Here is a 14,078-nt window from a genome sequence, read left to right on the forward strand (position 1 = left end):
CATAGGCCTTGAGAATGGTAATGGGAGCCACATGTTGGCCAGATGTGCCCAAGAGAGAGCGCCAGGAATGCGGAGGGCGGCGTGCTGACTGGCGGCCCCGCCTCACACGGACCAGGCTGGTCTAAGAGTTCAGAGTTTTTACTTCCTTGGAGTTTCTCAAAGCTTTGTGCAAGGACAGGGGTGGCCCGAGCAGGATGGACGTCCCCTCCAGGTCGGGCTGAGGTTCTGCCTGAGCCCGCCCTCATTCTGTCTGTGTCTGCGCATGTTTGAAGGACTTCTGGGTCCTCTGCGGCGGCGTCTGAACCTAGTCGGGAGAGGGCATGAGGGACCAGAGCCACTCACTGGCTACTGCCCTCCCCCGCCTGGGTCCGCATTTCACCCACCTCCAGCGACTGGAGCTTCTCCCTCTCGGTCTTCAGCTCCTCCCAGACATCACTCAACTTCTGTCTGTGGATACCAGGTTCAGGTGAGACACTGGACCCTTCCCTTTGTCTCCCGCCCCGCCCCACTCTGCATTACTGCCCACTTACTCCATCTTCAACTCCAGACGCTCCAGCGCGTTCTTTAGCGACCCCAGCTCTTTCTTTAACGCTGCTACATCCATATCGTCATTCTTGCTTTTGGAAGAAGTTAGTGAGGCCACGGGATGAAGCGTGGGAGCTTCTTCAGAGTCCGGAATCTGCTTGATAATATGTGGCACTTGGGGAGTGGGGACTGACTCTTTCTGGGGCACCTGCTTTTGGGGACCCATCCCTTCAGAAGGCGGCTCTTCTTTGGGGAGTGCCTCTTTCAGGGTCGTCTCATCTTTGCTTGGTAGTCCCTCCGGAAAGGTGGCGTCCTCCACGGCAGACTCATCCTTAGCCCTGGAGTGGGCTAGGGAGCTGCATCTAGACAGTTGAGGGTGCTCTCCTGGCACCTGGATGTCATTTGGAGGTGCAAGAGACTCGGACCCCTGTGTGCTTTCTTCTTGAGGTAAATGCTGGCACTGAGTGTTGTCCCTAGAAGGGTCCTCTTCAAAAAGCATGTGCTCTGGGGTCAAGATCTTCACCAGTGCAGGGGTACTGTCCGCATGAAGGGCCACCTTTGGGTCAACGGTTTCATCCTTAGCTAGGGCCTCATCCACAGAAAGGGCACTCCCTGTACTGGCAGCCTTGTCTACAGTGGTATTCTCTGCAGTGGGAATTTTGTCAGAATCCAGGGCTTTCTCTGGAACGGGGTTCTCTGGAGTGGAGACTTTGTTGGGAGCCAGGATCTTCTCTGGGCCAAGGGTCTTATCTGGAGTGCGGGTTTTATTTGTGGAGGGGGCCTTTCCCGGGCTTCTCTGGTCATCCTCCTGTGGTGATATTAGGGGTGAGGTCTCAGTTGGAAGGTGGATTCCTTAAAGGAGCTTCCTTGTTCCCCTTGGGATCTTTCACCTTTACACAACACACCTGTGCGAAGCACCTCTTCCCAGGAATCCCTTCTGCCATATATCCGGCCCCTCACCTGATTGAATACAGAATGCTGTTGGGAAGCCTGGGTTCTGGATCGCTTTCTCCCTGGTTGCCTGGGTCCCCCATTGAGGAAGCTGCCATTGAAGCCTATGAGAGTAGAACTTCAGAGACCCAAGCTCATCCATCCCTGTCCCTCAACACATCCCTGTCTTCCACTGTAGGAAGAGAGCCCTTACCGGTGTCTCGGGAGGGGCGTTTCTGGCTGTCCCCACTGGGTGTAGATGTCCTGGAACATATCTCCATCAGCAACACAAGACGGGGTGGAAGGGGTTTCTCCTCTACCGCCCTCCTCCCCGGTACCCTCTCCTCCTTACTTGGTTTTGTTAGGTGCCGAGGCAGCTGCTGCCACCCTCTTCACAGAGGGTAAGGATGTTTTGGGCATCAGTTTTTTTGGTTCCTTCATAGGAGCTGGGAGGAGAGAGAGGAGTAATGTCCATCTGCCTAAGTCCTTGGTCATGTATGTCTTGTGCTGTGCACAGAAGCCTGATGGGAGATGAATTCCATCTGACTTTGGGGGATTACCTTGGGCTTAGGGAACTATGGAACACCCCACTGTGTAGCACCCCAAAGGAACACAGCAGATAGGTATCAGGGAAGGCTTTGTGGGGGGAAGATAGCTCTCTATCCTGCCAGGTTTTGATCTGCTCTTTGAAGACCTGTCCCCTGCTTGGTGCCCATAACAAGTTCTCTTTCTGGTTCAGCCTCCATTTCTTGTTAAACCTCCCCCCGCAACACACACATACCTTTTTTTCGTAAGACAGAGTCTTACTTTGTAGCTCTGGCTGTACTAGAACTCACTATGTAGACCAGGGTGGCCTCGACATGTAGAGATCTGCCTCTGCTCCCCAAGTGCCAGGACTAAAGGCGCTCCATTATACCCAGCTTTAATTTCCCCTTTCGAATCTCACTGGCTTCTATTACTGTCTCACACCTTTTATGGGACCTCACCCAGTCTTCAGGGTTTAATCATCATCAATAAACAGATGATGCCCAAATCTCCATCTCTGTGACCACTGTGAACTCTGTCATGGCCAGCTGCCCTGTCACCAAGGTCATGAGCTCAAAGGATGAAGAGATTACACAGAGACTAGGTCGCAAAAAAACAGTTCAGCCCCTACAACATGGTATCTAGATACAAGTTCCTGTTTCCCATGCGCCAGCCCGAGCGTTCCTCATTTCTGTTCTCATGATAAGGCTGTGAGGAACTGGCTTTGATTTTTGCTTTGTTTTGTTTGTTTTTTGAGACAGGGTTTCTCTGTGTAGCCCTGGCTGTCCTGGAACTCACTCTGTAGACCAGGCTGCCCTCTAACTCACAGAGACCCAACCTGCCTCTGCATCCTGAGTGCTGGGATGAAAGGTGTGTGTACTACACCCACTAAGAACAGATACACACATTCTGAAACACAGGGTCTTACTATTTATTGTTACCCAGGCTGGGCTCAAGTGATCTTCCTGATACCTACAAGTAGCTAGAAATACAAGTATAACCAGGACAGCCAGCAATAGTATAAATTTTTAATTTTTTATTGTTATTCTGTTTCTGTCTTTTGAGACAAGGTTTCTCTGTATAGTTCTGGCTATGCTGGAACTCAAAAAAAATTTTTTTGAGACAAGGTTTCTCTGTGTAACAGCCCCTGGCTGTTCTCAAACTCTGTAGACCAGGCAGGCCTTGAACTCACAGAGACCCACCTGCCTCTTCCTCCTGAGTGCAGGGATTAAAGGCATGTGCCACCACCTCCCAGCACAATTTTTAATTTTTAAGTAAACCTTCTAAGTATCTGTGTGTGCTTATGTGCATACAGTGCATACAGGTGTGTAGGGCCGAGGCCAACTGAGTGAGGGGAGTCATTTCTCTCCTACCGTGTGAGTATCCGGGATCAAACTCAAGGTCACCGGGCTTGAGGCCTTTACCTGCTGAGCCACATCCCCAGCCCTCTAGTCTACAGTCTTAAATGCAGTGATCTAGATGTCATGGTGCATGCCAGAATCCCAGCCTCCTCCAGGATGTGGCGTTAGTGAGACTGCTGGGCGTTCAAGGCCAGCCTGGGCTATGTTGTAACACCTTGTCTAAAAAATACATATATATATGTAAAAAAAATCTCAACAGCCAGGCGCACACCTTTAATCCCAGCACTCAGAGGCTGAGGCAGGCAGATCTCTGTGAGTTCGAGGCCAGCCTGGTCTACAGAGTGAGTTCCAGGACAGCCAGGGCTACACAGAGAAACCCTGTCTTGGGGGAAAAAAAAGTGGACAAATGGAGCCCTGAGGCCGGAAAGTGTCACCCTGGTGTTACTTCTGTGGCTGCGACAATGTCTTGATAAAGGCAACATCGGGAGGAAGGGGTCTGTCCGGTTCCAGGTTAGTTTATTACTGTGAGGAAGCCAAAGCAGGAAACCAGATCCGCAGACAAGAGCACAGAGAGAATAAATACACAGATCCTTCCCTGCTTGCTGTCTCTCTCTGCCAGCTTTCTCCTCTAAGGCAGCTCTGGACTCCCTGCCTGGGAACAGTATGACCCACAATGCACCGGGTCTGTGTCAGCAATCACGACAGCACAGGTGGTGAAGTGGGTGGCTGCTCTGGCTCCTGAGCTTGGGGCCTGTGAGGTGGAGCAGCGTCCCAGGCCCTGCTCCCTTAGCTTACCAACAGGCCCAAAGCTCAGGCGTCCCATGCCACCTTTCCTTGGGAAAGCCACGTGGCTGGTGGGAATCGGTGTCCTCTGGCTGCTGCTGGCAGAAACAAAACCAAATCCTCCTGGAAATCTTTCTGAAGGCTTGCGAGGCTCCCACAGCTCACATCAAGTCATGAGCTCATGAAGGCCAAAAAAAAAAACCAAACAAACCACGCCATAGGGCCGGCCACTGTGAGCAATCAACAGACCCAACTCATCACACGTACGGGAATCACCGGGTAACACGGCACAACCAGGTAAGAAATACTGGGAATTAAGGCTGTATAAGCCACACAGCGATTATCAGGAGGAGCCGGCTATGAAAAGCAAACAGCAGATTTCGTAACTACAGATGACAGCAGCATTCCTGGAAGAATACACAGTGCAAGCCCATGACCTACATGTGTACAGACAGGATTTAAAGTACACGTTAAACACCAGAGGAAACACAGCCAAAAGCTAGAGAGAGAATTACTAAATGAGAAGGGGGGAGGGGGGATTCAGACCAAGGTTCTCAGCGAGGCAGTGCCCGTGCCCTCTCCAGGAAGGCAGCTAAGAAGATGGACAGGACAAAATGAGCATGTCTGTGTTCCAGACACCGTCCAGGGCATCGAGGTAATGTGAGAAGAGTTTCTGCTCCATAGTGTTCCTCCCTGTGGCTGCTCACCCCTTCCCCCAGCATGGTCCACAGAATGGGTCTGCGGTGCAGGGTAGGGAAGGGGTAGGGGTGGGGGTGGGGGTTCGGGGGGCTGTGAGGAGCAGCCACTTCACAGCGAAGACAGCTCGCTCGTGTGACACCCCCCAACACAACCAACACAGGAGTAGATGAATGGTACTTCATCAGAACACAAAACTGCATCAAAGGGCAACGTTAACTAAGGATGGCTGGGGGCGGGAGAGACCGCTCCGCAGGTAAGAGCACTAGCTGCTTCAATTCAATTGAAGCACTAGGGCTTCAATTCCCAGGCTCTGTTTGACTGCTCACAACCATCTATGTCAGTTCCAGGGGATCCGATGCCCTCTTCTGGCCTCCGTAGGTACTGCATGTATGCAGTACACAGACATACATCCAGGCAAAATACACATTAAAACAGGAAAAAAAAAAGGGGGGGGGGAGGGGGGATGACAATAAAATGAAGATAGGAAAAACTTTTACAAAATGATACTTATTTTACTTATGATTACTATCGATATCATCATCATCATTATTTTTGGTGTACTGGGGGTGGAAGCTAGGGCCTGCCTCAAGCTTGCCAGACAAGCATTCTATCACACAGCTGTAGCTCCAGGCCTTAACCTTTCATCTAGAACATAAAGAACTCCTGAAACTCAGTAGTAAGGAACACAACCCAACTGGAAAGCGCCCACAGAGCCAGTAAACACGAAAAGCTTCTCAGTGCCAGGCGGTGGTGGCACACACCTTTAATCCCAGCACTCTGGAGGCAGAGGCAGGCAGTAAGTTCAGGAGCCAGCCTAATCTACAGAGCTAGTTCCAGGACAGCCAGGGCCACACAGAGAAACCCTGTCTTCAAAACAAAACAATCAAAAGCTTCTCGGGACCATGAAGCCCCAGAGGAGGGCAAATCCAAACCACAAGCTGCCCTTCGGTCCACCAGCACGGCTCTAATGAAGACATCAACAAGCATCCATCTGAGTATGGAGAACCTGAGATCTTCATACTCTTGCTGGGAGGAGGACCGTGAGTTCAAGGCTAGCCTGGATTAATTGGTGAGACCCTGTCTCAAAGATCCAAGGCCTAGGGATGTAACGCCATGTCAGAGCACTTGTCTAGCACACACGAAGCCCCGGGTCTCCACATTGAAATAAAGGTGTGGTGGGGCTGGAGAGTTGGCAAGTGGTTAAGAGCACTGGCTGCCATTGCAGAGGCCGGAGGTTCAATACCCAACGTCTACATGGAGGCTCACACCCATCTGTAACTCTAGTTCCAGAGGATCCAACACCCTCTTCTGGCCTCCACAGACACCAGGCACAGTGGTTCACAGACATGCATGCAGGCAAAACACCCATACACAGAAAAATAACAAAGCCTTTCTCCCCCACCCCTCCAGACAGGGTTTCTCTGTGTAGCTCTGGCTGTCCTAGAACTTGCTCTGTCGACCAGGGTGGTCACAAACTCAGAGATCCACCTGCCTCTGCCTCCCAAGTGCTGGAATTAAAGGTGTGCACCACCACAGCCCAGCTTCAAAACTAAGTTTTTTTTTTTGTTTTTTTTTTTTTTGGTTTTTCGAGACAGGGTTTCTCTGTGTAGCTTTGCGCCTTTCCTGGAACTCACTTGGTAGCCCAGGCTGGCCTCGAACTCACAGAGATCCACCTGGCTCTGCCTCCCAAGTGCTGGGATTAAAGGCATGCGCCACCACCGCCCGGCTCAAAACTAAGTTTTTAAAGAGAAAGAAAAAAGGGTGAGGAGCAAGAAAGAGAACCGAGTCAGCAATGTGCTTGCTATGGAAGCCTGAGGACGTGCAGTATATCCCCAGCCTACATAAAAAGCTGGGGCACTGCGGTGCATGCTTGTGATCCCAGAGCCTGGGAGGTGGAGACAGGATCCTTGGGGTTCACTGTCTAGTCAGCCTAGTCTCATCGGCAAGCTCCAAATCCTAGAGACCTTGCCCTCAAAACCAAAGGTGGTGGGTGCTTCCCATGGTACCTTTCCCACTCTTCTGAGTTCTCACTTCTCCTTAATAAATATTAATGAACTTGTGCTTACTCTGCTCAAAAAGGAAAAAAAAAAGGTAGAGTGACAGTGGGAAGATACTAAAGTCAACCTCGGGCCTCTGCATGTGCACAAGCGGGTGAGTACCTCATAGCCACAGGCACACCACACACACACACACACACACACACACACACACACACCACTCTTCTACTAAGGACTATGGTCAGTGGGTAAAGCACCCGCCGTGCAAGTGTGAGGACCAGAGTTTGGGTCCCCAGAACTCATACAACATGCATCTACAATCCCAGGACTCAAGGGCTGGAGAGATGGCTTAGTGGCTAAGTGTACTTACTGCTCTTTGCAGAGGACCTGGGTTCGATTCCCAGCATCCATACCAGATGCAAACACGCATATAAACACATAAATAAAAAAGAATAAATAAAGCTTAAAAAAAAAAAAAACCCAAAAACCCAGCACGCCTACATCAAGATGGGAAGGAAACAGGAGACTACCTAGAAGCAAAAGTGACCCCACAAGACAGAGGATGAGGATGGACGCCCAAGCCTCCACACCCACACCATGGGACACATGCACCTGCAGTAACACAGAAACACTTGTATACACAGAGATAAAGTTCTACTGATCTCATTCATAACATGGGCAAATTAGTGGGAAAACATCGCATCTTTTCAAAAGATTCAGATAAACAATTTGGGAAAATTCAATGCCAATTTTTGATAAAATCCCTAAGGATACAGGCTTGAGACACAGTTCAATGACAGAGTGGTGGCCTAGTATCCAAGAGGTCCTGAGTTCAATTCCTCAGTACAAACAGAACCAACCCTAGGTAGAAATAGAATGAGACAGAGAAAACATTACTGCTGGAAGGGAAGAGGGAAGCATCCATTTGCAACCAGCCATGCTGGGATGCACCTGTAATCTTAATATTTGGAAGTAGGCAGATTAAGAGTTCGAGGTCAGCCTGGGGCTCCATGAAACCCTATCTCAAAAGAAACTAAGAAAGAAAATAGATGGAAGCAAGCCATAAACAGAAAACCTAGACAGACAGATTTGGGGGGAGGGTTTGGGGAGGTAGGGTCTTGTCATGTAGTTCAAGCTGACTAGGAACTCACTGTGTAGACCAAGCTGACATCAAACTTGCAGCAATCCTCCTGTCTCTGCCTCCAAAAGTGCTTAAGATTGCAAGCGTGACAGCACTAGTTTCGAGGAGCTGAGTTTTTCTTTTCATTTTTTTTTTTTGAAGATTTATTTTATGTGTATGAGTGTTCTTCCTGCATGCATGTATATATGTGTGCATGTGTGTACACAGTGACGGCAGAGGGTAGAAGGGGGTCAGAGTTTCTAGAACTGGAGTGAATGGATGGAGTTAGGACCACCATGTGGACAATGGGAACCAAACCTGAGTCTTCCCGCAAGAACAAGTGTTCTGAGCCAGGCAGCGGTGGTGGCGCACGCCTTTACTCCCAGCACTCGGGAGGCAGAGGCAGGTGGAGCTCTGTGAGTTCGAGGCCAGCCTGGTCTACAGAGCAAGATCCAGGACAGCTAAGGCTACACAGACAAACCCTGTCTCAACCCCCCTCTCCCCACCAAAAGAGGCTGAACATTCATATCACTTTTCAGCATTTTGGCTACAACATTGAACACTCAGGGCTGGAGACAGACGCAGTGATTAAGAGCATTGGCTGTTCTTCTAGAGGACCAAGTTCAGTTCCCAGCACCAACACAGTGGCTCCCAACCATGGGTAACTAAAGTATAGCAGGGGATCTGATGCCCTCTTCTGGCCTCTGTGGATACTATCCATGTGGTACAGAGACACACAATCAGTGTAAACCAACCAACAAACAAAAGTGTTGAGTCATGTTTTCAAATACTAGATATGGTCATTTAAGGTAATAGTTCCAACTTATAAAATTTTACCGTATCAAAGTGTTTCTTTCCAAAAACTGTGTTTTATTTGAGATACTTTGGTTATGTTCATTAAATAATGGCTCTCGCCCTGTCTGTTCTCTCCTGCCCCCCTATCTCTAGCTCCCTCTTTCTCTGCTCTCTCTCTGCATATGCTTCTTCCCCAGGCCTGGCTCTTTTTTTTTTTTTTTTTTTTTTTGGTTTTTCGAGACAGGGTTTCTCTGTGTAGCTTTGCGCCTTTCCTGGGACTCACTTGGTAGTCCAGGCTGGCCTCGAACTCACAGAGATCCGCCTGGCTCTGCCTCCCGAGTGCTGGGATTAAAGGCGTGCGCCACCACCGCCCGGCAGGCCTGGCTCTTTTGTCCCCCCCTCTTCCTCCTAATAAAGCTCTGAAAAAAAAAGCTCTCTAAAGAACCTCGAATCAGCTTCAGCTTCTGGGCAGCTACAGTATGGGATCTGTGCCCTCCTCCACAAACAATGCTGCTCCCACACCAACAAACCCCAACTGGTTTGAGATGGAGCCTAGAGACGGGGACCACAAAAACTTCATGACTGGGCTTCTGGATCCCTCTTTCCTCCTCATTATTCTTATGTTTGTATCCTGTCTCTTAAAAGTTTTATTTACTACACTTCGCCCTAAACCCAAACAAAATGCTCCGCATGAGTTCTTCAAATAGTTCTGACCCTACACACAGCTCCATTGGACCCAAAATATCTGCAAAAAGGCCTCTTAGCCGGGCGGTGGTGGCGCATGCCTTTAATCCCAGCACTCGGGAGGCAGAGCCAGGCAGATCTTTGTGAGTTCGAGGCCAGCCTGGTCTATAGAGCGAGACCCAGGAAAGGTGCAAAGCTACACAGAGAAACCCTGTCTCAGAAAAACCAAAAAAAAAAAAAAAAAAAAAAAAAAAAAAAAAAAAAAAAAGGCCTCTTAGATGCTATGGAGACACTCATCCCTTTAACCCCAGCCAGACATTTGTCCCGTTTTCCCCTCCTTCCTTTGATGCTCCGAAGCTCCCTGCTCCTTCTACTTTAGTGCAATGGTCTTGGCAATGGGACCAGTCACTGTCACCTTGAATCAACTCTATGCCCACTTTCTCTCACAGACCCACTCCATCTCCCCCCCTCAGCTCCTCCCCCTCCCCCAACTTTCCCAGAAAATCTCTCCATCCTACTCTGTAACCAAACCGTCTGCTTACAGCCCTCTAATAATTATTTTCCAAGTCTTTTCAGGAATATAGGACAACTACCCGAACTATTGAAGCTGACGATCAAGTTTTCCTGCTGCCACATGCCCAAAGGACCCCTCTTCCATGGACCGCCCCCTGACAAATTGTCCCTCCTCAGCAGAAAACAACTATAACATCCCTGCCCTTCTTTTATTATTTAATTTTTTTTTCCTGTCTCACTTTGTAGCACTGGCTGTCCTGGATCTCGCTCTATAGACCAGGCTGGCCTCAAACTCACAGAGATCCTCCTGTCTCTGCCTCTCAAGTGCTGGGATTAAAGGCGTGTGCCACCACTGTCTGGCCAACATTTTTTATATCCTCTCAGAGTTAGGAATGATAGTTTCCTGCTGAAAAGACTACATTTCCCAGCTTCCCGTGAGGAGGCTAAAGTCATTTTCATGACTCCATGAGGGGCCACATCCCATCTTCTGGAGGCATTTTGGCCATCTGCACATGAGGTGACAAAGATGCCCTCTTGCCGTGAATAAACATGACTCTGCCTAAGACCAGACCAAGTCTCTCTCTCCTCTCTCTAGGGTACCCTTCGATAATCTAACGACAGCAAGCATCTACTCACCTGTGGACTTTGACTAAGGCTGCAATATAGAGTTCAGTGGTAGAGCGCTTGACTACTTTGTGCAAAGCCCTGGGTTTGATCCTTACCTGCTGTGGGATGGTCTGTATGTCAAGTGTGTTGCTGATTGGTCAATAAATAAATCACTGATTGGTCAGTGGCTAGGCAGGAAGTATAGGCGGGACAAGGAGGAGAATAAAGCTGGGAAGTGGAAGGCTGAGTCAGAGAGACACTGCCAGCCGCCACCATGACAAACAGCATGTGAAGATGCCGGTAAGCCACGAGCCATGTGGCAAGGTATAGATTTATAGAAATGGATTAATTTAAGCTGTAAGAACAGTTAGTAAGAAGCCTGCCACAGCCATACAGTTTGTAACCAATATAAGTCTCTGTGTTTACTTGGTCGGGTCTGAGCGGCTGTGGGACTGGCAGGTGAGAGAGATTTGCCCTGACCGTGGGCCAGGCAGGAAAACTCTAGCTACACTTACCACCACCACACCAGGCTAAGTGACAGTCGGTGCCAAGACCCACACAGAAACATGAGCATATGAACACATACAGCTGGACTCACACAGGGTTCACATAGTTCTTACAAGAGCCTTGACCCTTCCTCCCCCCGGGGAGGACGTTCCTATGGTGTATTGGACCAGTGCGGAACAACAAGTCTTTATGGACAACCAGAAACTGATGGGTCGGGGCTGGAGAGATGGCTCTGAGGTTAAGAGCACTGACTATTCTTCCAAAGGACCTGGGTTCAATTCCCAGCACCCACATGGCAGCTCACAACCTGTCTGTAACTCCAGTTCCAGGGGATCTGACCTTCTCACACAGACATACATGCAGGCAAAACACTAATGTTTGTAAAATAAAAATATATAAAATAAAATAAGAACCTGATGGGTCTCCCATAGAACAGCCCCTCTACCCCATGCTCCCCAGACACTGACCTAGCTCCTCACTTACCTGACTCCCGAGTTATAATTTTCCGTGGGATCAGCTTCCTGATCTAGATAAAAAAGAAATATGAGAATCCAAGAACAAGTCCCAAAACTTCTAGGTCTAGCCTCATTTAGGGGTGACCCTCTAGCTGAGTTCAAGGAGTTCCATAATGTCTGTTGTTTTTTTCTTTGGTTTGTGTATGTGTATAATGTGTGCACTATTGTGTAGGCAAGAGGTTGATATAGGGAATCTTGATCCCTCTTCTACTTAATTCCTTTTTTTTCCCCCAAAAAACAGGGTTTCTCTTTGTAGCTCTGGCTGTCCTGGAACTCTGTAGACCAGGATGGCCTGGAGATCTGCCTGTCTCTGTCTCCCATGCACTGGGATTAAAGATGTGTGTGACCACCACCACCACCACCACCCACAAAAAAAGAGAGAAAGAAAAAAAAAAGATGTGTGTGCCTAATTTTTTAAAATATTTATTTATTACATAATTACGTATACAGTATTCTGCCTGCATGTGTGCCTACATGCCAGAAGAGGGCGCCAGATGTCATAGATGGTTGTGAGTTACCATGTGGTTGTTGCGAATTGAACTCAGAACCTTTGGAAGAGCAGCCAGTGCTCTTAACCTCTAAGCCATCTCTCCAGCCCTCTGCCTAAATCTTTAGGGTAGAGTCTCCCAATCAAAGGCAGAGCAAACCTCTGCCTTACTACCTTCCTGAGGCTGGAAACACAGAGGTGCTGCCATGCCCATTTGCCATTTCCATGGGTTCCGAGGGATCTGAACAAACACTTAAGCTTGAGCCACATCTCTTGAGCTTACCCCTAGATGTTTTTAGAGAGTTCTTCGTCCCTTTATCTAGTGATCCAGCAAATGCCATGATCCCCGACTTTTCTTTTTCCTATTTTTTTTAAATCTTTTTTTTTTTTTTTTTTTTTTTTTTTTTTTTTTTGGTTTTGAGACAGGGTTTCTCTGTGTAGTTTTGGTGCCTATCCTGGATCTCGCTGTGTAGACCAGGCTGGCCTCGAACTCACAGAGATTCGCTTGGCTCTGCCTCCCGAGTGCCGGAATTAAAGGCGTGCGCCACCGCCGCCTGGCCTTTTTCCTATTTTTTGAGTCAGGGTTTCTCTGTGTAGCCCTGGCTGTCCTGAACTTGCACTATAGACCAGGCTGGCCTCCTACTCAGAGACTCCGCTTGTCTCTGCCTCCCCAATGCTGGGACTAAAGGGGTGCACCACCGTACCCTGTTTCCTGATTTTTTAAAAACTAGCTTTCTCTCTGCCCTGCCAGTGTCTGGCTCATACTCACTGGGGGTGGTGGTAGTACAAAGTTGTCTGGAAACACTCCTCTTCGGCCTTGGCACTCTCCTTCCCACCAACCCTTATCCTCTGTTGTCTGGTTGAGAAACAAGCCAGTAGGGAGATGAGCCTCATTCAAGTCCCTCTTGCCTGGGTCCCCCTCCGTACCCTTCTGTACCCCCCAATCCTCTCACACCTTTCTCAGAACTTTCACCAGGTCCCCCTTGTGCAGCGCCAACTCATCCGGGGCCTCAGGCTGGTAGTCAAACAGGACCCTGCAGGTCTCAGGGCAGGAGACTGAGAGAAGGACATTCTACTGTGGAGCCTCCTCCCCCATCAACCAGTGGTTCCCTCCAACTACCTACCTGATTCCCCTCCTACAAGGCAGAGTGTGGCCTGGCACTGTGGGAGGGACTCTGGCTAGCCGCTCACCTGTCCGCAGGTAGTCTGGAGGGCTGTCATAGGTCAAGTTGCTCAGCTAGGAGAGGCAGAACAAAGGAAGACTGAGATGAGCCTGGAGCCATGTTAAGAACTCACCGGCTGTGTCCACCCTGACCCACTTTACCTTAGGAGGCCTCGGTGGATTAGAGATGATTGAAGGCATGTCTGTGTTTCCAAGGCCTGGAGAGGGACAATGAGGTTAGGGAGGTGCTAATATTTAGCTAGGTCCCGGGAGGGAGGGGGCCAAAGGGGTCAGCGGGGTCAGGAAGGTCACTGGGAAGATCACTGAAGATTGCAGAGTCTGGTCCCAGGGGATCACAGGGTCACGGTCTCACTTGGGGGCCCACTGTCCAGCAATTCCACAAAGTTGGATGGGAAGGCTCCCAACTGCCCGTTCTTCTTCCCCAGCCACCAGCCGTCCTCAATCTGGGGAGGGGGAAGGATGTGGGAGCATCTGGTTCTGTCCAAGAGTCACTGAAAGGATCAACTTCTGCCCAGCTGCCTCCCTTCCCATCGCCCCCACCCTCCCTTCACTCTCCTCTGTTTGTGAAGAGCTCTAGCATTTCTCCAGGTCCTCTCACCATCGCACCCCCTCACCTCCTTTATCACTTCCACAATCTCCCCAATTTGAAGCTTCAGCTCGTCTGCCTGCTCTGGATTGTAGTTGAAGTTCACTTTGCACCATCTTTGGGGGCCCCGAGAGTTGACGGATTGACCTAGGCCAGACAAGCAGGGGAGCAGCTGGAGCAGGTGGCCCTGTCCACTGGGGAAGGGGCGGGCCTCCCCAGCACGCCCTTTAGTAGCTTCAAGCCCCGCCCTTTAGCGGCCGGA

At 49.7% G+C, this 14,078-nt stretch overlaps 1 protein-coding gene across 3 annotated transcripts; it reads right to left on the minus strand.

The window, feature by feature from the left end:
* Positions 1-122: 122 nt before the first annotated feature.
* On the minus strand, positions 123-14,078 carry Sh3d21 (SH3 domain containing 21). 3 transcript variants are annotated; one of them, XM_059254960.1, is made up of 12 exons: positions 13,845-14,078; positions 13,372-13,427; positions 13,172-13,284; positions 13,003-13,081; positions 12,817-12,903; positions 11,529-11,571; positions 1,808-1,901; positions 1,670-1,719; positions 1,486-1,580; positions 531-1,081; positions 384-447; positions 123-304 (listed from the first exon to the last, which is right to left on the minus strand). In XM_059254960.1, the coding sequence occupies exons 1-12, from the start codon at positions 13,930-13,932 to the stop codon at positions 242-244; spliced, it is 1,383 nt and encodes a 460-aa protein (XP_059110943.1). In that variant the 5' UTR covers positions 13,933-14,078; the 3' UTR covers positions 123-241. The 3 variants fall into 3 exon arrangements, with proteins under 3 accessions (XP_059110943.1, XP_059110945.1, XP_059110944.1); XM_059254962.1 differs by having other exon boundaries at positions 531-1,333; positions 13,003-13,103; positions 13,239-13,284; positions 13,845-14,077; XM_059254961.1 differs by having other exon boundaries at positions 13,003-13,103; positions 13,239-13,284; positions 13,845-14,076.

This window comes from Peromyscus eremicus, chromosome 2 (assembly GCF_949786415.1).
Source record: "Peromyscus eremicus chromosome 2, PerEre_H2_v1, whole genome shotgun sequence".
Lineage (NCBI taxonomy): Eukaryota > Metazoa > Chordata > Mammalia > Rodentia > Cricetidae > Peromyscus > Peromyscus eremicus.